The sequence below is a fragment of the Stenella coeruleoalba genome (genome assembly GCF_951394435.1).
Source record: "Stenella coeruleoalba genome assembly, chromosome: 20".
NCBI lineage: Eukaryota > Metazoa > Chordata > Mammalia > Artiodactyla > Delphinidae > Stenella > Stenella coeruleoalba.
In genome coordinates, this window is record NC_137166.1 from 18,813,239 (window position 1) to 18,834,158 (window position 20,920).

Here is a 20,920-nt window from a genome sequence, read left to right on the forward strand (position 1 = left end):
AGAAGAAAGGTTCCGGGCTGGGGGTCGGACGCTTCGCCCCTCCCGGAGCCCGCCCCTACCGCGGTCCTGCCCCTGCGCTAGTAGGGTCTGGGGAGTTCCTTGAGGCTGAGGCAGAGCAAATGTCCACCTACTGGACCGCCCAAAGCGCCCTACTTGCCTCAGGATATCCCGCCCGGTCCATGTCCACTCTCAAAGCATGGGCTCATGGTGGGCCTAGGACCGGGTCAATTTGGTTGCCCAAGCTGAATCCCTCAGATGCCCCAGGAGCAAGCTAAATTGGTAGGAGCCTCGGTTTCCCCTTTGGGAAGTGGGTCAGTGTAACCCAAGACCTGAGGGGACCCGTGAAGTCACGGACCCCGGAATTGCAAGGGCAGAGGAGATGGTCCCACCACAAACATCACATTGTTCCCTAACGTCTCCCAGCATCCCCCTGCATGACCTGGCACCCTCAGGCAAAAAGAAAGGAACCATAGTTTACAAACACCTCTTTATTGCAGACATTTCAGGCACAGATACATGGAAAAGCTGTATTGCAGATTTTATACAGGGTGGTTTAAGAGGCAGCAGGTTTCTACCTCTCTCCCCAAACTCCACCCCCCCAATACACAGCAGCCAAGAAATCAGCCCCATTGAAATCTCCTGAGTATGCTGTCCTTTCAAACAGCACATCATCCAGCCCAGTGCCCAGTGTAGCCAGGCAACCAGTGGGGGTCTGAGGAAGTCCTTGGCTTCCATCCATAGTGCAGGAGGGAAGGGGGCTGTGCAGGTCAGGCAAAGCTGTGGTGCCCTCACCAATCCTAAAACCCCTAACAGGGCATCAGCCCAAGTCCTGGGTTTGGTTCTAGCCTGTGGTTGCTACCTTGCCACGAGTTTTACACCACCAAGGTCTCAGGGCTCAAGGGCTAGATTTGTACTAGGCAAGGCTTGTCCCCAAAACTGAGGAGCAGAAACTGCCCCAACAGCTGAGACTTCCCGGGATTTGAAGATAGTGTGAAGGTGTGTGTGTGTGGTCAGGGAGGGAATTGGAGGAGGCCTAGAGATGCCTTGCAGAGGTCTCAGGGGTGAGAAATCCTAGAACCTAAATCCCTCAAACTCAGAATGCTTTCTTTCGTAGTTCTAAATCTATACTCCAACCCAACCGGGCCTGGCTCCATGGGCATTGGAGGCTAGCTGTTCGAGTTACTCCCCTTTGGGTAATGATATCCACAGCAGATGGTACAGCATCAGAGCTGCCCTCTGCTTGGCTTGGGATTTACAGGGCACACTGGATGTGATCCTGACCCTTCTGTGGATAGAACAGGCCCTTCTCCCTCAAACCTCTGCTCATACTTGGCCTTGCTGAGCCCTCAGTTCAGAGGGCCTGAAGCTAATGGGCCATTTTTGCCAAGGCTTTTCCATCTTCGGTGGGGTTCTGGGTCATCTCACATGTCATTAGAGCCTTGACCCTACCCAGCGTAGACATCACAGGAGGTGTCAGAACTGACTGCAGAGGCTTCAGTGCAAAGGAAGCTTCAGGTCAGACCTGAGCTCTGCCTGTCTGCAGCTCACTTTCCCAAGACCAGGTGGGCCATGGAGGGAACACTATGCCCTACAGGGCTTCTGAGAGAAGCCAGCTGAGAGTGCTGCTTCAGCGTTTTCTCCTTGCAACAGGTATCGCTGAAGTGGGGCAGAGGTGGGAGGGTGAGACATGAGAGAGCCAATGAGGCAGGGTAGTTACTGATGCCCAGCCAACTATTAAACTAATTAAAACAATTTAAACTGTTAAGAAAATTTTTGTGGTTTTATTGTATCATGAGGCATTGAAACATCTGAACAAATCAATATCTCGGTGGTGAGGCAGCTGCTTTCTCCTTCACTTCTTTGGGTTACTAGAGCAACTTGTCAGTAGATTAAAAAAAAAAAAAAAAAGACAACCTTTCGCATTACTTAAGTCTTTCCAAGGCATGCGCTGGTACAACACAAACTTCTCCCATCAGATGCAACTAGTCTAGCGTCCAAACATCATGCACAATACCTCGGCAGCAGTAGCGCACTGCGCCCACTCCCACCGCGGCCCTGCTCATTTGTGTATGATATTTGGAGCATCTGGAGGAGCATGAATAATATCGGGAAGAGGAGGGAGGAGGAAACAGCATGAGTGCCTGGCTGGGAGGAGGTCAGCCGAAGTTGTGCAGGGCAAGCCTGAACATGTCATTGGTGCAAACCCAAGCATCATTGATGTTCTTTAATAGGAACATCTGGTGGAACCCCATGATGGGGTCTTCATCGGCCTGTGAGGAGAGAGAAAATGGTTCAGTAAGGTGGCCAAGGAACAGGAAGGGTGTTCAGCAGGAGGTGAACGCTGACTTGGGATCAGGCCCTACAATTTGGACGCAAATCCTAGGAGAGCTAAGGGGTACTTGTGACTGTGAATTGACACAATGTATGAAACACTAAACTGGGCACTAAACTGGGCACTAAACTGGGCCTTGAGATGGCAGCTCACACTGCTATGTACACAAACTGCAGAACAACTCACCAGTTAGCTACAGCAACAGAGCAGAGAACGTACGTGCCTCTGAACCCATGTTTCTGGGCACAAATGATCAATTTGAAAGAGTTCTGCAGCACTTACCATGTAACTCACAGTAATCTGTAAACTAAACAATCTTAGTGTCTGATTATGCCAGTTAGTCCAACCAGGAGAAGGTACTACTAATACTGACTATGGCCAAGTACATGCGAAAAGGCTCAAAACCAAGCTCACACTGATTACAGCTCTACAAGCGAAAAAAACCAATGCAGCACTATCAGGTAATCTGTTTCTTGTCATGTAACATATTTGCAACGAAAAAAGAAAGGCGAGAGACTTCCACCCAAACTGCAGAATACCCAGATGAGGCCTAGTTGAGGTAGGAGCCCAGCCAACCAACAGTGTTTCTAATATCACTGTTTTTTCCAGGAATTATCATCAGCAAGGAGGCAAATCAGTCTTTTGGGGGTTGGACAAAAACACCAGAAAGAACCTGAAGCCAGGTGGGAAGAGGCACTGCTAACTGATTCCAGCCTGGGAAAGTGGGCACTAAGACCCCAGGAGAGACCTCCTCACTCCCAAGGCCTATTTGAGCACACTTGCTGGGCACGGTATCTTGGACAGGCAGGAGAAACTAACAGGAAAGAACAGGCCAGAAGGCAGGTCCGTCTGGGTCCACTGGAGAGGCCTAGCCCCCCCCCCCCCCGCCACTTTCTTCCACCCTTGTAACGGACTCAAGAAGCCCTGCCTAGCCTAGGGAGAAGGCATGTGGGCCTGTTACTCTGGGCCCCATGATGCCACAGGCCCAGGAGGTTGGAACCTGGTTAAGGGGCAGCTCATTTGTCCTGCTTTGGGAAGGAGGAGAGGCTTTTTTGGGAAATCAAGAATCTGGCTTCAGCCTGTTAGAGCATAACAAGTAGGAGTTCCTGGGGGGTACGGGACCACAGGAAGGCTTTGAAGGTAACAGGTCTTGAGAAGTGGAAGGAGAAATGCAAAGAGAAGCAAGGGTTTCAGCAATCTGCTTTGCTCAGCAGGTGGAAGAATCAGCAGCCAGCTTGGGGAGTGGCAGCATGGACTCCAGCTCAGGATCAGCTGCCTGCAGAAGGCCCACCTACACCTTGAGGCAGTGCAAAGGCCCAGTGGCTTGGATCACAGCCCCATCCTGCTCCTATACCTCTTGTCCCTTTTCCAAAAATGCTCTATACGAGTGCTCTCCAATAGGACTTGTTGCAATAACAGAAATGTTCTATGTTTGCGCTGTCCAATAGGCAGCCACAAGCACTTGAAGTATGACTAATGCAACTGAGGAACTACATTTTAATTTTATTTCATTTTACTTAATGTAATTTAAAAATCACCACATGTGGCTGATGGCTATTGTACTGAGCTACACAGCTCTAAGCATCACTTTGGGTGTCCCTTGAGAAGCAGGACAGCAGCACTGCAAGGCAGCAGCACTATTACCTTGAGCTGGCCCACAACCATGCTGATGATGCAGCTATCTGGCGTGGGCTGATGGTCCTGCGCCGTGATGCTATGCTGGATTTTCTGGAACGGAAGGCTCTGCAAAGGAAAGAGTGGGTGGTGGGCTGTGGCCAGTGGGGTGGGGAAGGAGCTGCCTGCAGCCCAGCCCTGGCCCTTACTTACAGACAATTTCTCCACAATGGCAGCTTTCCCCTGGAATTGCTGTCCTTCCCACGTAAGGCATGACGCGTCAATCTGAAAACCAGGAAACCTGGGGTCAGGGCTTCAGAGCACAAGGAGTATCTCTGAGGCCCTGAAAGGACCCTGAAAAGGGTCTTGCTTGGGGAAATTAGTTCATGTCTTAGTTTCCCTGCCTGTAAAGAAGGAAAATGAGGGTAACTTCCAAACTTTACAGGATGAACAACTTCTTTAATTACACCCCAGCACTGCAGAACCCAAGCTCTGAAAGACTATGTAACAAAATACAAACTTATTAATAAGTTCACGTCCCACCTTTTATTCAAGAAGTTGTATGGCCTTTGATATGCATGAGCTCCAGGCTGGCTATATGTGGCCAGGGCTCAGTCAAAAGCCATCCTGCTGCATGGTCAGTCAGCACCAGTCCCAGAAAAGCCATCAGTGAGTTCCAAAGAGGCCCTTCCCATGGGGTCAGAGAGGAATGGAGGCTGACAAGGCCTTGCCCGGGACCCTCCCTACCATCAACATGTAACCCATTACCTTCACTTCTTCCCCACCCCATCTCTCCTGCCACAGCCTTCAGGGGCAGAACTCAAAAGTGCCTCTGCTACTTACCAGCTCTGACATTAAGCAAGCTACTTTTTTTTTTCTCCCCCTGAGTCTCAGTTTCCTGATCTTTAAAAGGAATATGTGCTGAGGTTTATATAAAATGACATACATAAAGTACTCTTTTAGGACCTTGCTAACTCTTCTCTGGGTCAGGCCTGCTTTAATTGATTTTAAAAGCAATATGGTAGAAGTGCCAAGGATCCCAGAGTCATACCAGTTTGAGTTTTTAAAATTCTCTACCTATGATAGTGACAATCAAATACCTGTGCTGGATTTGTTCTTCCACTGGTAAGATCCTTTTCTTTTCTTCAAAATTTCTGAACTGGCCCTGACTTTTTGGAGGGAGACACAAAGGAGTTTGCCCACAGCCCAGTCAGGCTGCAAGGCTATGCTGGATGACTCCTACTTCTCCTATCCTGGGCAGACCTGCTAGGTGTGGCCTGATCAATCACATTTCTGTCTTGGGCAGGGTCAAATACAATTAACTCTTGGTATATATGAACATCACTAAAACAGCAGCAAATCATACCTGCATAGAAGGGTTTCTCAAGACACACCAACCTCCCTGGACTAACCCCATTTGTTTTCCATGAGCATTCAGCGGCTTTTGGCCCCCCAAAGGAAGGTGGACCTGGGGCCTCCAGGAGAGATCAGCGGGGCACTGATGATGCTTACAGCTGCTGCCTCCAGAGGGCACCATGAGCCCTAGCCTCTGTCTGCTGCTGCCCAATCTAGAACAGAGGCACTCCCAGGACCATGGAATGGCAAGCCCAGAACCTGCTGCCTAGGGTATCAGAATCCAGTCTTATAGATGACAGAAAGGAATGTGTGGACCAGGGAGTTGGGCTAGGCCTTAAGCCCCCTGTGCCATGGAGAGTAGCTCAGATAAAAGGGGACAGCCAAATTCAGTGAGGGCTGCCAGAACTTCTGAACTGGAGGCACTGGCCCAACATGTGAATTGATTCCCTGAGGTCCCGTTCTGGTCCTAGAGCTGAAGACTTACATAAATTGCGCCTAGTTGGGTTCTGTCGTTATCAAATAACTGGTAGTAATGTTGAATGAAGCTGGATCCAATCTGCTCCCAAATTGGCTTGTCTCCCATTCTGGAGCGTCACCCGGCCTCGTTGAGACCTGCAAGTCCAGTGAGACAGGGAGGGTAGTGTTGGTACCTTGGTACCGTGGAAGCAGGAGGTAGCCAGCCAGTCTCCTCACTGACCCCCACCCCTCCCAGACCTCCTTGAGTAGGGAGTCTTTTGCTGACGTCTGTTCTCCCAGGAAACACAGAGAGGGCCCAGGGAACTGACAGGCGATCCCTCAATACAGACCAGTGCAGGGAGCCCAGAGGTGGACCAGACCCAGACCCTCCTTTGAGGGGCTCTCGTGGATGAAACAGCAGGATGGGTGCTGAGGGTGGAGCCAGGACAAAGGAAGGTCAGAGCAAGTCCAATGGAGGGATGGGCTTTTAAGGAGGAGCTAAGCACTCTCCCCATATCTTTTCATTTAATCCTCTCAACAACCTGCAAGGCTGTTGAGAGTTATTGCTATTCTTCCCACTTTGCAAGTCGGGAACTACTGATGTCTGTATGTGGAGTGTCTTCTATTGCAGCCTTCAGGCCCACTCCTTGTCCTGCTGAGACTCAGCACTCAGTCCCTCAACACTGCCCTCCGGGCTTACTGGCAGGTGGAAGAAGACCCATTGGGAGTGGGGGGAAATGGCTCCTCAAGGCCCCAGTTGCAACAAAGACAGCGAGTGAATCCCCCCGCACACACTTTGTCTTAAGGGGGTAGTTACGTCTTTGAGGCCAGGTGACATGATTTCGTCACTGATGGGGGTTATATCTACCCACTTCAGAGCTGGAACCATGGGTTCAGAGGATCACAGGTAATAACAAAAATGTTGGGAGGGGAAATGAAGGCTGTGAGGGGGAAATGTGTCATGTCTTCACATCCCCATCCCAGCACTCACTCCATCAGAAGGGCTGCCCCTCTCCAGTCTCTGAGGGGGGGAGGAGAGGGAGGGGTGGGCCCCCCCGCTACAGATATCAGGGACCCCAGGCTGCTAGACGGAAAACCCAAGCCCCAGATGAAAGAGTCGCTCACGCTTTGGCAGGCCCGGGTAGGGTGGCGTGCATCTCCCTGCAGGATCCATGACAGCAGACCTGTGTGTTGCTCTGTAGTCATCTCTGACTGTAGAGGAGCCCACCCCCTCTCTCCTAATAACAGGAACTCTGAACCAAAGCAGTAAGGAGGTGGGTTTGGCCCTGGCAGACAACCATTGGCAGTAGTGGGATCTCACACAAGTCACTGCACTTCTTAGGGCCTCAGCCCCCTTCTCTATAAGAGGGTGGAACCCTGAGGTTGCCAGTGGTTGTGGTCTCACTAAGGGAACCTAGTAAAGCCCTCAACTCAACATGGTAAGTGCTAGTTTGCTCCAGTCCCTATGACCTCACCCAAGGCCAGAAGAGCCAGAGGGAAGGACAGTGTTAGTGGGCAGTGGCTTATCCCCAATCCAGCCAATCTCCCTGCCTGTGACCAACACTCCAGCCAATGAGGGGCCAGGAAGCTGAGCCAGCTTTATTTTAAGTCCCCTAGGAGGTGGTGGCACTAAAAATAGCAGTTCAGTGCTGGGATGACTAAGAAATGTCCAGGAAAGTCTAAAACAAGCAGAGGAGAAAGCTTGGACCCGGTCACGCCTGCTTGGGACAAGGTGTATCCCAGTTCACACTCTGCCAAGAAATACATCAACAAATGGGAAAAACATAGGATCAACAGCTAGTCCCAGCTGCTCTGTCTTGGTCACATTTCCAAGGGGTCAGACTGTGACTGTACCACATGCAAACTTGGGTTACTGGAGGCAGGACACAGCCCCACATCTCGCATCTCTGCCCCTTCCACCCTAGTATTCACTATGCTTGGCTCACTCATCGTGGCCCAACCCTACCACATCATGCTCTCAAGATGCCTTGCTGAGCATCTTGAACTCTGGGGCAGGGGGAAAGCTGGAGGAATGGATGAGGGCCATCTCCCGCTCTGTCCTAAGCAGCCCTCAGGGAAGATCTTGGAGAAAGGAGTATGCCAGTCAAAAGAAACAGAAAGAGCCTGTTTAGAGCCTCAGAAAGAGATTAGGGCAGGAAACCGAGAAGCTGGAGATGGAGGATGAGGGGAAATAAGGCCAGAAGCTCATCCAAAGAAAAAAAAAGTGGCGCCATGTGGTGGGACAGTGAGGTGAAGGAAGTGGGGGGGTGTTTTTTCCTTTTTCAACATTGTTCTTAACAGTGTGATTAACATGCTAATACAAAAACTACTTGGCAGAAGTAGTGGTAGAGTAAAGAGGTGGAGGGATAAAAGGACAAGAAGACCCCTTTGGCCCGGTGGAGTGGGACAGGGCAGAGTGAGCTCTCCTGAGGAACAGGACTGCTCAGGGGCTCCCAGAAAGTGGGAGAAGGAACCTTCAAAAGTATGTGGACTGAAGACTTTGCTTTAAAGATGTCAAAATGGGGCTGCTGAGGCCAACACCAACCTCATTCGAGGCCTTCTTGACCTTCATGTGTTTATCTCTATGTCGTGATCACATCGCCATGTGGTCAGATTCCACTGTCAGCCCACTTTACAGGTGGGAAAACCAAGGTTCAGCTGGTTGCCCCAAGCTCACCCAGTACATCAGTGCTGATACTGGGTTCTCTGGTCAAGGTCACTGCTTGCTTTCTGCTAACTTTGCATCCCTGAGCTCTAAACCACAAGGCTGTCCATGTCCCTCCCCTACAAAACCCTCACCCTTGGGTTAAAGGTCAAATCCCCAAAGCTCCACATGTGGCTATCCACACCCGTCCCTGACTCCTCAGCCATTCTCTCCTATCTCCATCCAGCTCCACACATAAACACACCAGAACTCTCTGAGTGCTTGCTCCCTGTGTCTTTTGCACAGGTGAGTCCTCCTGCCATGATGCCCACCCTCCCCTCAGGTCACTGTTCAGATGCCACACATTTGGGTCCTCCTTTCCAGACTCAACTGTTGACTCCAACCCCACGTGCAAAGCCATATCAACACACCCAGGGCTCATTCCTCTGCCTGAACACAGCTCTGGGCTGTGAGGGTTCCAGTGTGGTTCCTGCCACACCCGACCCCACCTCCTCAACCTCCCAGCACAGAGTCCAGCAAACTACAGGATTTATAGTTTCTGACTCCAAATCTTCCACAAAGCTTTGCACTCATAGCCAGGAGGCAGCATTCCTGAGTCCAGAAAAAGCAACAGGGTGCAGAGCCCACCTCCCATCCCCATGCAACATAGAGGAGAGGTGGGCCAGGCTGGGAGGATGTTCCCCAGGATGGCCAGCCAGCCTTGACCTTGTTTCTAATATATTTATTGTGGAAAGAACAGCCTGGAAAGAAACAAAATGCCAAGGCTGAGGGGCAGCCTCACATCAGATTGGAGAGTGACCTTCATGACAGCTTCTCCTACAGCTCTTCCAAGAGGGCTGCTGACCACACCGTCTCCTGCTTCACTTAGGCTGACTAAGGCCAGGCTCCTCGAGGAGCAGAAATGACCTTGGTGACCTCTCACCCACTGAGCTTCAGCTTTCACTGACCCTTAGGTCTCTGTGGGTGCAAAGACGCTCTAAAAATGTCTCATAAACCATGGCCCTTTCCCAACAAATTTCCGCAGAGGCAGAGATGCCCCAGCCTTGTGAATGATTTCAACTCATTCATACTCCCTGAGGTTGTCACAGACCCCAGGTTAAAACCTCTGGCCCAGGAGATTCCATTGGGTAACAGAAAAAACTTCATTTTTATCCTCAAATTCTGGGTCAGTGTTTTCATATTTTGAAACTTGAAACAGCAATGTCCGGCTGATAATGTCTCATTTTCACTAATGTGTATTACGTGTAGAAATGTGCTAAGGGCTTTACGTGCATTTGTTCTAACACCCTGTGAGTCAACTCCCATATTAGAGATGAGCAAAATGAGGCCCAGCAAGGTCAGCTAATTTGCTCAAGGTCACAAGCCTAATAAATGGTGGAACTGGATGGAACCAGGCTTAGTGGACTCCAGAGCCAGGACTCCCAGTGATAACTAGTCTGGAGATAAAAATGAACAACATGGGGGCTTCCCTGGTGGTGCAGTGGTTAAGAATCTGTCTGCCAACGCAGGGGACATGGGTTCAAGCCCTGGTCTGGGAAGATCCCATATGCCGCGGAGCAACTAAGCCCGTGCGCCACAACTACTGAGCCTGCAGTCTAGAGCCTGTGAGCCACAACTACTAAGCCTGCATGCCACAACTACTGAAGCCCACACACCTAGAGCCCGTGCTCTGCAACAAAAGAAGCCACCACAATGAAGCCTGTGAATCACAACGAAGAGTAGCCCCTGCTCGCCATGACTAGAGAAAGCCCGCGCACAGCAATGAAGACCCAACACAGCCAAAAATAAATAAAAATAAAATAAATAAATTAAAAAAAAAAAATGAACAACATGTAGGGCTGAAGCCCTGATCTCTGACCTTGGCTTTCTCAGACAGGGGCAAGACAGGGGCAAGACAGGTCTGAACCAGGGCTTCTGCCTCCAAACAATGGCACCAGGCAGACTGCCACACTAAACAATGGGTGTTTTCACCCATTGGGGATGATCTCACAGTTTTCCCAAATCTTCAAAGTCACAACCCCATTCTACCATCTCAGCAAAACAGATATAGATGCTGGCCTAGCTGGACCTGGGTCAGGGCTGGAGGCAGGAGAGTGATGAGGAAGAGGACATTACTGACTCCAGACTAATAAAACAGAAGGATGCTCACCTCTGAGGGCCTATCACCGAGGTCCGCAAAGAATGCCAGATATGCTGAGCTTATAGTGGGACCCTTGAAATTGGCACCAACCATCTCTATTACCCTCACACCTACTGTCTGCTAGGCCTCCAAGAGCCCTGAAGCAGAGGCTGAGAAGGACTCCGACAGGTGGGACTGACAGACAACCTTGGCTTAAACCCAGAGCACAGGCGTGCACTGTGGGGAGTGAGAGGGAAGGCTGCATAGTGCCTGTCCTTCAGGAACAAACTGCACCTCTTTCCATGATCTGAGGGGTGCTGTATATCCTGTCCTATGGCCCTCCAATGACTTCCCTTCCCATTCCCCACTGACAGTCTCAACCATTTATCCTGGCTTCAAGGCCCTGGGTGGCCTGGCCTCCCAGCTATCCAACCTTGTCTCCTGCCACCCACTCCTTCCCGTCCTCTGCAGCCACTCTGGGCATTTTCCTGTTTCTGGAACATGTTGAGCCTGTCTCACTGGAGGGGTTTGCAACTGTTGATCCTTCTACCTGGATCACCCTTCTTCGTAGATCTCCATGTGTCTGCTTCCTTGTCACATATGTGTCAGGTCAAATGTTACCTCCTCATAGATACCTTCAGACACTGTGACCACTCCGTCTAAAGCAGCCACCCATTTACTCACTTCACCACCCCGTTTCATCTTCTTAGCACTTGTCACTGCATGAGACTGTCACATTTACATATTTGTTTATGGTCTGTCTCCCTGACTGGGGCACCCCTGTTCCCATGGTGCCTGGCCCAGCCCCTCTGCTCTGGAGGACTGAGCTCTGGGCAAACCCTGTTCAATTTAAGTGGCCAAGTGACCCACTTCCCCTCCTCCCACACCTTCTGTCCAAGTTGTCAGGAAACAATCCTTTGCCTTCCACCCAGCCATCTGTCTGAGGCGTGTGGGAAGTGGGGCTTAGCCCCAAACACCCTCCATCCCCCCACAAGGCTCTGATCACCTGAGGGACAACTGGGGCTGAATAGTAGGCACACAACCACTTCCCTCAAAGGCTTGGCCTCTAGTTTGCTTCTCCTCTCCCTCATGGTATGACCCTCTGACCCTGTCTCTTCATCAGTAATTATGAGGATGTTAGGGGTAATCAACTGAGGGTATAAAGCAGGACTCAGCTGTAAGCAGTCATTGGCAGGTGCTAGGTGAATACTAGGTCAAGAGCTAGGAAGAAGGTGGATATCTCAGTCTCCTATAGGGACACCACACTAAAGAGCAGCCTTGACCGAGGACTGGCAACAGCCTCGTCCACCACTCCCCTGCCTGAAGTTGGGAGGGAAATCAGCTAAGGTCTGCTGCCCAGATGGCTGGCCAGGACAGAACCCTCTCCTGGGGCAGACCCCTGATGTCTAGGTGCCCCCAGCACCCTAAGGGCCTTTTCCTTATCTTCTATTTGAAGAAAGGGCTCCAGAGATTTCAGGCTGCCCTGGCTGGCCCAGAAGGTGAATCCCGAGACCTGCATTGTAGTCCCTCTGCTCCATGCTTATTCAGTCCTTGAGTGGCCACCCCTTCCCAGGTGGCTCAGGGATCTCTGAGGCCCCCGTCCTAGAGAGCTCCCATCCATGAACTTGCTGGTTCATGTACTGTAAGTCAAACTCCTGTAAGCCAAACAGTTACATGTGTTCTCTCATTGGAGTCTCACAGCCCTGAAAAGCTGGTGTGATTAGTGTAACTTTGTAGATGAAGAAACCAAGACTCTGAGAGATTAGGAAAGAATTCAAGACCACAGAAGGCCACTGGCATAGTCAGCATTAAAATGTCCACAAAATTGGCCTGGACTGGAGCAGCTGAGAGCCCATGTCAAGCAGCAGAAAGCATAGATGGCAAAATGAGGCTGTGAGGAATGGAGCCCAGGCCTTTTCTTCCCCTTTGAAATCAGCAAGCTCCATGGCCATCAGAACAGAAGCCTCTAAGTGCATGCTCAGCCTGTCAAAGCAGGTTTACAACCTACAAATGAGAACTTGCCTTGACTTGGGCCTGACCATCTCTGCAAGTGAACCAATGTCTCTTTACAGACATCCTTCCAGGGGGCCACAGTTTCTGCCCTGGTGAGACCCAGTGGCTCTAATGCAGTACCTGAGGCTTTAAGAAACAAACATTCCAGAATTCCCCCAGTTTACTGAGGCAAACTACCCTCAGTTCCCAGGTACCCTGGACACACCCCTCTCATGAGGGGAGGTTCTCCTTCTCCAGCGTAGCCCCCACTCCAGCCTGGGTGCTTAAGGAGTTGGTACATAGCAGGTACCAGCAACAAATAAAGAGAAAGGCCTAGGGTAGTGAGAAGGGCCAACCCCAGCTCTCTTGTGTTCCTCTTCCCTGGCCACTAAGACACTTCCCTAGTTGTAGCCAGGCCTGAGCAAATGATTCCTCCCAGGAAGACACATTCCAGCTGATAGGGTGAGAAGGAGAAGGCGCCACACAGACCTGGTGGTAAGGGTGATTACCAGAACGATCAGTCACTCCAGACTGACTCCAGGCCTGGAAGTCACTGCAGGGATAACCCACTGCTGTGGCCTCCCTCAGGGAGAGGGTCTTCAAGAATTCCTGTCACATACGGTCAAAGCAAGAGAATCACAGAATCTCAAAGTTAGGGAAGGGGTAGTCAACTCAAATCCAACTCCACACACACAAACATCCTCAAATGGCCCATCAGAAAAAAATAACTTTAAAAAGAGGCCCATCAGTGTATACGACAAACCCACAGCAAACATCATTCCCAATGGTGAAAAACTGAAAGCATTTCCTCTAAGATCAGGAACAAGACAAGGATGTCCACTCTCACCACTATTATTCAACATAGTTTTGGAAGTCCTAGCCACGGCAGTCAGAGAAGAAAAAGAAATAAAAGGAATACAAATTGGAAAAGAAGAAGTAAAACTGTCACTGTTTGCAGATGACATGATACTATACATAGAGAATCCTAAAGATGCCACCAGGAAACTACTAGAGCTCATCAATGAATTTGGTAAAGTTGTAGGATACAAAATTAATGCACAGAAATCTCTTGCAGTCCTACGCAATAACGATGAAAAAATCTGAAAGAGATATTAAGGAAACACTCCCATTTACCATTGCAACAAAAAGAATAAAATACCTAGGAATAAACCTACCTAAGGAGACAAAAGACCTGTATGAAGGAAACTATAAGACACTTATTGAAGAAATTAAAGACAACACAAACAGATGGAGAGATATACCATGTTCTTGGATTGGAAGAATCAATGTTGTGAAAATGACTATACTATCCAAAGCAATCTACAGATTCAATGCAAACCCTATCAAATTACCAGTGGCATTTTTTACAGAACTAGAACAAGAAAATCTTAAAATTTGTATGGAGAAACAAAATACCCCGAATAGCCAAAGGAGTCTTGAGGGAAAAAAACGGAGCTGGTGGAATCAGACTCCCTGACTTCAGACTATACTACAAAGCTACATTAAAGAAGACAATATGGTACTGGCACAAAAACAGAAATATAGATCAATGGAACAGGATAGAAAGCCCAGAGATAAACCCACACACCTATGGTCAACTAATCTACGACAAAGGAGGCAAGGATATACAATGGAGAAAAGACAGTCTCTTCAATAAGTGGTGCTGGGAAAACTGGACAGCTACATGTAAAAGAATGAAATTAGAACACTCCCTAACACCATACACAAAAATAAACTCAAAATGGATTAGGACCTAAATGTAAGACTGGACACTATAAAACTCTTAGAAGAAAACATAGGAAGAACACTCTTTGACATAAATCACAGCAAGATCTTTTTTTATCCACCTCCTAGAATAATGGAAATAAAAACAAAAATAAATAAATGGGACCTAATGAAACTTAAAAGCTTTTGCACAGCAAAGGAAACTACAAACAAGATGAAAAGACAGCCCTCAGAATGGGAGAAAATATTTGCAAACAAATCAATGGACAAAGGATTAATCTCCAAAATATATAAACAACCCATGCAGCTCAATATCAAAAAAATAAACAACCCAATCAAAACACGGGCAGAAGACCTAAATAGACATTTCTCCAAAGACATACAGATGGCCAAGAAGCACATGAAAAGATGCTCAACATCACTAATTATTAGAGAAATGTAAATCAAAACTACAATGAGGTATCACCTCACACCAGTTAGAATGGGCACCAGAAAATCTACAAATAGGACTTCCCTGGTGGCGCAGTGGCTAGGAATCCGCCTGCCAACGCAGGGGACACAGGTTTGACCTATGGTCTGGGAAGATCCCACATGCCACGGAGCAACTAAGCCCGTGCACCATAACTACTGAGCCTACGCTCTAGAGCCCGTGAGCCACAACTACTGAAGCCCGCGTGCGTAGAGCCTGTGCTCTGCAACGAGAAGCCACTGCACTGAAAAGCCCGCCTGCCACAACGAAGAATAGCTCCAACTCGCTGCAACTAGAGAAAGCCTACGCACAGCAATGAAGACCCAATGCAGCCAAAAATAAATAAATAAAACAAATAAATTTTATTAAAAAAAAAAGAAAATCTACAAACAACAAATGCTGGAGAGGGTGTGGAGAAATCGGAACCCTCTTGCACTGTTGGTGGGAATGTCAATTGATACAGCCACTATGGAAAACAGTATGGAGGTTCCTTAAAAAACAAAAAATAGAATTACCATATGACCCAGCAATCCCAGTACTGGGCATATACCCAGAGAAAACCATAATTCAAAAAGACACATGCACCCCAATGTTCACTGCAGCACTATTTACAATAGCCAGGTCATGGAAGCAACCTAAACACCCATCAACAGACGAATGGATAAAGAAGATGTAGTATATACATACAATGGAATATTACTCAGCCGTAAAAAGGAACGAAATTGGGTCATTTGTAGAGATGTGGATGGACCTAGAGGCTGTCATACAGAGTGAAGTAAGTCAGAAAGAGAAAAACAAATATCGTATATTAACGCATACATGTGGAACCTAGAAAAATGGTACAGATGAACCGGTTTGCAAGGCAGAAATAGAGACACAGATGTAGAGAACAAACGTATGGACACCAAGAGGGGAAAGTGGTGGGGGGGTGGTGGCGGTGGTGGTGGGATGAATTGGGAGATAGGGACTGACATGTATACACTAATATGTATAAAACAGATAACTAACAAGAACCTGCAGTATAAAAAAATTAAATTAAATTAAATTAAATAAAAAAGGAGGCCCATCGGGCTTCCCTGGCGGTGCAGCGCTTGAGAGTCTGCCTGCCGATGCAGGGGACGCAAGTTCATGTCCTGGTCCGGGAAGATCCCACATGCCGTGGAGCGGCTGGGCCCGTGAGCCATGGCTGCTGAGCCTGCACGTCCGGAGCCTGTGCTCCACAACGGGAGAGGCCACAACAGTGAGAGGCCCGCGTACCACAAAAAAAAAAAGGCCCATCAGGAGGTTCAGCTCAACCCCAGCGCACAGAAATCCTGCCCAACTTTCAATGTCCATCCTGTGGAAAACTTTTTGGATCCACTCCCCTCTCTCCAAAAGGACTATTCCCTTTCACTTCTGGGGAGAGTGCCTCTGGTCTGACTCTGGAAGATGTCCTGATATTTATCACTCCAGGAGCACTGGGCACTTGAATAAGTGACCTGAGAGGGTCTCAGAAGAGACAGAAGCCACAAACCCAGGTTCCAGGCAGGGAATAAGGCCACACACCACAGAATGCTGGTGAGATTCTCAGGCACCAGGAGAATACCCAGCAGAGACCCCTGAGGAATGCAGGAGCTACCGATAGAAGACAGCTGCTAGACTCAACAGCCACAGCAATTTGGAGTGGTGACAGCCAAGTTTCTCAAGGGACCCCAGACTTTCCTGGCCCCAACATCCTGAAGTATACCTTGTTCTGTGGTTTCTCCAGGCACTGGAGAGGAGAGTGGGCTCACTAACAGACTTTCCTCTCTGGTGCTCTACTCATTCAGAAGCCCCCTCTTTTGCAAAGGGCCAAGAGCCCCTTGTGGGTCCCTTCAACTTAGCCCTCAGCACATAATAGCAACATTACCTCTGTCTCTTCCACTACTGTGACATCCTTTTCCCAGCACCAGGACTTGGTAGGATTCATTATTCTACCTCCAGCCTCAGCCCAGTGGGCTGACATATAGAAAGTGCTGCAAGAATGGTTGCTGAATAAAATGGATCATTGGTGTAAAAGGAGAAAAAAAAAATTTCAAGCAAGATACTAATGCCTCAGTAAGGGTATTCCAGAATTTTTTGATACAAGGTGCCTTCCAGTTCTAAAATTTGAGAATTCTTTCACTTAAATCATTCTTCCCATCCCAACCCACCAACTGCAAAGACAGCAGAATAAAGTGAAACGTGGCTCAGAGAGGAGAGGTGGTCTCCATGTCACTAAGGGACCTAGTTGAGCTGGTTGAGAACCCAGCATCCTCACAGCCTGCCCGCTTGCTTACGCAGCCATATCCTGACTGTCCCATGCCAGGCCCCACCTCCCAAGACAGCCCTACATGAATAGAGGGTGCAGATTGATTCTGGAGAACCTCAGGGTTCTTTAACGATTGGAATGAGAGGGAGGGACCTGAATTCCTCCTGTTCCCAAGTAACCTTTGTTCCTTTTTCCCAAGGAACAGCAGCATTTTGACCTTGAAGAAAACCCTTGTTTTCAAGTCACCTAGGGCTTTGCAATGTGTGAACTAATCCACAGCCATAAAGCCTAATTCACCTGACACCAGTGTCCTAGAAAGAACCAACCCAGACAATCTCAAGGTCTTGGAACAACTACTTATAGCACTAAGAGATCCAATCACACTGATCCTATTTGTGTCCTGTGGGTGGTCCCTCCTTGTTGCCCACCTCCACTGGCAAACCAGGCCTCTCCTAAGTCTGCTGAATGAACCTGACTCCCATGTGGTCGTGGGCTAGGATGTGGACTAGGAGGGTTGAGTCCAGAGAAAACGCAGGCCCTGGTGACGAGATCTGGACAGAACCTTCCTTGCCTGTCCTCCTTAACCAGGGAGAATGCAGTTCAACTGCAGGAAAACTTCCAAGGCTAGAGTTCAATGACCAGAAAAATATTACCTGGGGAAATACTCAAGGGAAAAAAATTCCAAGGATGGTGGCTTCCTGCGTCACAGGCCTAACTCAACTCTCCTAAAAGAACTGCATGCTGCTGAGGCCAGGTCTGCAGAGACTTAGCTGCATCTTTATCCCTGCAAGAACTGTGGCTCAGAAGCTACATTGGGGTCAGAGGAATCAAGGCTTAACGAACTGTCTCTTCTCCATATCCCATGGTCTTCTCTGGACTTGTCCCTTAATTTTATCACCAATCAGGAGTGCCTTTACAAAGCCTGCTAGAAGACTACCCTATGGCTAGATACTTCCCTACTCCCAGAAATCAATGGAGTCCTTGGAGCCATCATTAAAGGCAATTTCCCAAGGCCCAACCAGCTTCCTGCCTGTTCATAGGTCACTCAGTTGTTGGAAAGTGAGCAGGCAGGTGAGGGAAGCCTGACTTTGTGCAGCCTCCAGCTCTAGTCCTGCCACCCAGGCTTCAGAAGGGCCTCACAGAGCATGAATCTGAACCCCACAGCCCAGATGTGCCCTATGCCCAATGTTGCTTGCAGCCCAGCCTCTTGTTTGGTACCAGGCTCAGGGACCTCAGACCTGGATTCTACTTTCCCCTCCATTAAACCCCACCTTACCGTTACCATTCTTATCGAATCATCCTCCTCTGTGGGAAAAGGACAGATGACTCTGGGAGGGGCAGAAGTGAGGATTAGGCTGTGCTGAAGAGATCTAACGATGTGTTGGAGGCTCACACATTCAGCCTTACCTCCTTGGCTTCTTCCCTCCCTCCACTAACGCGGCCGGCCAACCCACCCACGGCTGGGGCCTGATCACTGACAGAGAGAAGGGCGGGGACTGAGCCTACGAGTCCGGAGCCGCCTCATCTCATCAAGCCAGATCCTCTAAGACTGGCCGGGGATGAAGTCCCACGTGGAACCCCCTCCCTACCCCAGATTCCCTGACCCTGGCCTCGATGCAGGAGAATCTGAGTTCCAGAGTGGGAGATAGGTTTCGTGCACTCTCAGCGGGCAGACAAGCAAGGGAGCGTTCACCTACATCCTAGCCGAGCTATGGTTGAGAACCGGGTGAGGGTAGGGCTGCGGCAGGCGGGCGCCCTTACCCAGTGCTGACTCCGGAGCGGGCCGGGTGGCACCTGCCCATCCCCGGATCCTTGGCAGGCGGGCGGCAGGACGTGTGGCTGGGGTCCGCCCGCTAGCCTGCCTGCAGAGTTTGCAGGACTCGGGCTGGCCGGGCTAGGCCAGACGGGGCGGGGCCCGGAGAGCCCCATCCGGGTGGTCCAGAACAGAGAAAAAGGCCCGGCCCCGGCGCGGTCCGGTGTGCCCGCCACGGGCACGGTACGCCTGAAATGGGTTCTTGGCTGTCTCTGTGTTCCCCCTGGCCGCCGCCTCAGAGGACCGACGGGAGGCGGAGCCGCGCGCGACACATGGCCCCGGCCCCGCGCGGCTTCGGGCCGCCGGGGGGGGGGGGGAGGGGAGGGGCGGCCCTGGGACTCGCAGCTGAGGCTCCAGGCGACCCGGAGCGCGGCTCCTGCGGCCCAGCCCCCGCCCCAGCGCGCTAGCCCAGACACTCACCCGAGGGGCTGGCACGATGGCGGCAGCGGCGGCGGCAACCCAGCGCGGTCTGCGACCGACTGTCCCTTCCCCCCTGCCTTCCCTTGCCACCCCGCTGCACTCTGGGAAACGCAGTTCCCCCCGTTCTCCTTTTTGGCATAGATGCGCCAGGAGAAAACTACAGTTCCCGACGTCCTATGCGCCGAGGCCCAGACACGGCCCGCAGCGCGGGAGGGGAGACTAAGTCAGGGAGGGAGGCCGCCGAGGCGAGCCCCTGAGAATTGTGGTCTAGCGGAAGCCTCTGGAACACCCGAGCTTGGCGCCAGGCGAGGGTCAGGGCTCAGTTATCGCCAAGTCCCAGCTGGTCCGGCCCAGCTCTGGTTGCGCGGCCGTTCGGTGTTGGCCCCGCCTCCGTGGGAGCTCGGCCTGGCCCCAAACTGGCCTAGCCGCCCCTCCCTGGGCCCCTGAGCTGTTTCCGCTCGCAAAGCCCCCTCCCCTTTGGTGCTCTGGCCGCCCCTGCAGCCCCTTCGAGTGTTGCTCTAAGGCCAGCCGGGGCGGAACGCACAGCTTCTGTTTTTCCCAACATTCTTGCGCCCTGCCCGGTGCTAGTCGGACCCAAAGCTGGTTTCAAGCAGGCGAGGCTTTTCTTGGGCTGGAGACAAGATTACTCTTTAGATTTCTGCAGTTAGGGTCTACAAGACATTCTCACAAGTTTGGTTTTTGTTTTTTTTCCAGTAGGCATGGCAGCTAAGAGTTTAATTTTTATTAAGAGAAAAGAGTAATAACTGGCACGCCCAAACCTTCCCCGTGATTTAAGTGATAAAATTGTCCATAATCTCCCTCCTGCCCATTGCCCTTTCCTTTCAACCCCCATTTTCATCGTTTCCCGGGCAACGCAAACTTCTGAAGTAAGGCCAGTCTCTAGTTCAGGCCTGCTGGGGAAATGCTCTGCAGCTAAGCCAGGGGGATCACAGGTAAAGTTTATAGCAACAAGTCTTCTCCTGACCAGAGATCTCTCAGTTCTCTTGTTCTTCCAGAAGGGTCCTTCACAGATCCTCACTGTCACCCCCACCGCTCCTCCCGGGAATGCCTCATACGACCAGGCTAGGCTTTGTTTAATTAAATCCCAGATCTCTATTACTTTGCCTGACTAGATTCTTCTCTTATTACTCAGTCAGGGAGACTCTGTATTGCCCTGCTTGTGGTGTATCTAGGACCTCCCTTGCTCTGAGCTGTCCTCCTCCCCTCCAGAAGCTAAAACACCAGATAGGTTGTGTGCTCACAACATCCAGACACCAGAGAGTCCTAGCCAGTCTGGCCCTCACCCTGTCCTGGGAGTGCTGCTGAGAGGTTCAAGTGAGCCAAAGCTGAAACAGTCTAAGTCCCTTCAACACACAGGAGCTAAAGGACACACTAAAGAGCATGGCTTGGGCCTGGGAAAGTCCTCACTCCTAATGAAGGAGGGTGGGGACAGTTGAGCAACTGATCCAATACCTACCCATAAAGGGCTTCAGTCCCACCTGGCCTGGAAGGTCACTGCTGTGCTTCCACCACCTTAGGACAAGCCAGAACTAACCCTAGGAAGGGAGAGATACAGTCCCTTCCACATCTAGGTACTGCACAACCTATCTCCCACCCCTCCTCCCCACCACAGACTTGTTTCTCAAATCAGTGCCAAGGGACCAGAAGAAGAGCAGAAATTAGAGAGACA

The 20,920-nt window shown here is 50.4% G+C and overlaps 1 protein-coding gene across 4 annotated transcripts; it reads right to left on the reverse strand.

The window, feature by feature from the left end:
• Nucleotides 1-55: 55 nt before the first annotated feature.
• On the reverse strand, nucleotides 56-19,613 carry NUTF2 (nuclear transport factor 2). Of its 4 annotated transcripts, XM_079908313.1 has the most exons (6): nucleotides 19,231-19,254; nucleotides 18,759-18,999; nucleotides 5,787-5,914; nucleotides 4,160-4,231; nucleotides 3,977-4,075; nucleotides 56-2,270 (listed from the first exon to the last, which is right to left on the reverse strand). In XM_079908313.1, exons 3-6 carry the CDS (start codon nucleotides 5,883-5,885, stop codon nucleotides 2,157-2,159), a joined length of 384 nt encoding a protein of 127 aa, XP_079764439.1. In that variant the 5' UTR covers nucleotides 5,886-5,914; nucleotides 18,759-18,999; nucleotides 19,231-19,254; the 3' UTR covers nucleotides 56-2,156. The 4 variants fall into 4 exon arrangements, with proteins under 4 accessions (XP_079764439.1, XP_079764437.1, XP_079764438.1 ...); XM_079908311.1 differs by lacking the exon at nucleotides 18,759-18,999 and having other exon boundaries at nucleotides 19,231-19,613; XM_079908312.1 differs by lacking the exon at nucleotides 19,231-19,254 and having other exon boundaries at nucleotides 18,759-19,170.
• Nucleotides 19,614-20,920: the final 1,307 nt, after the last annotated feature.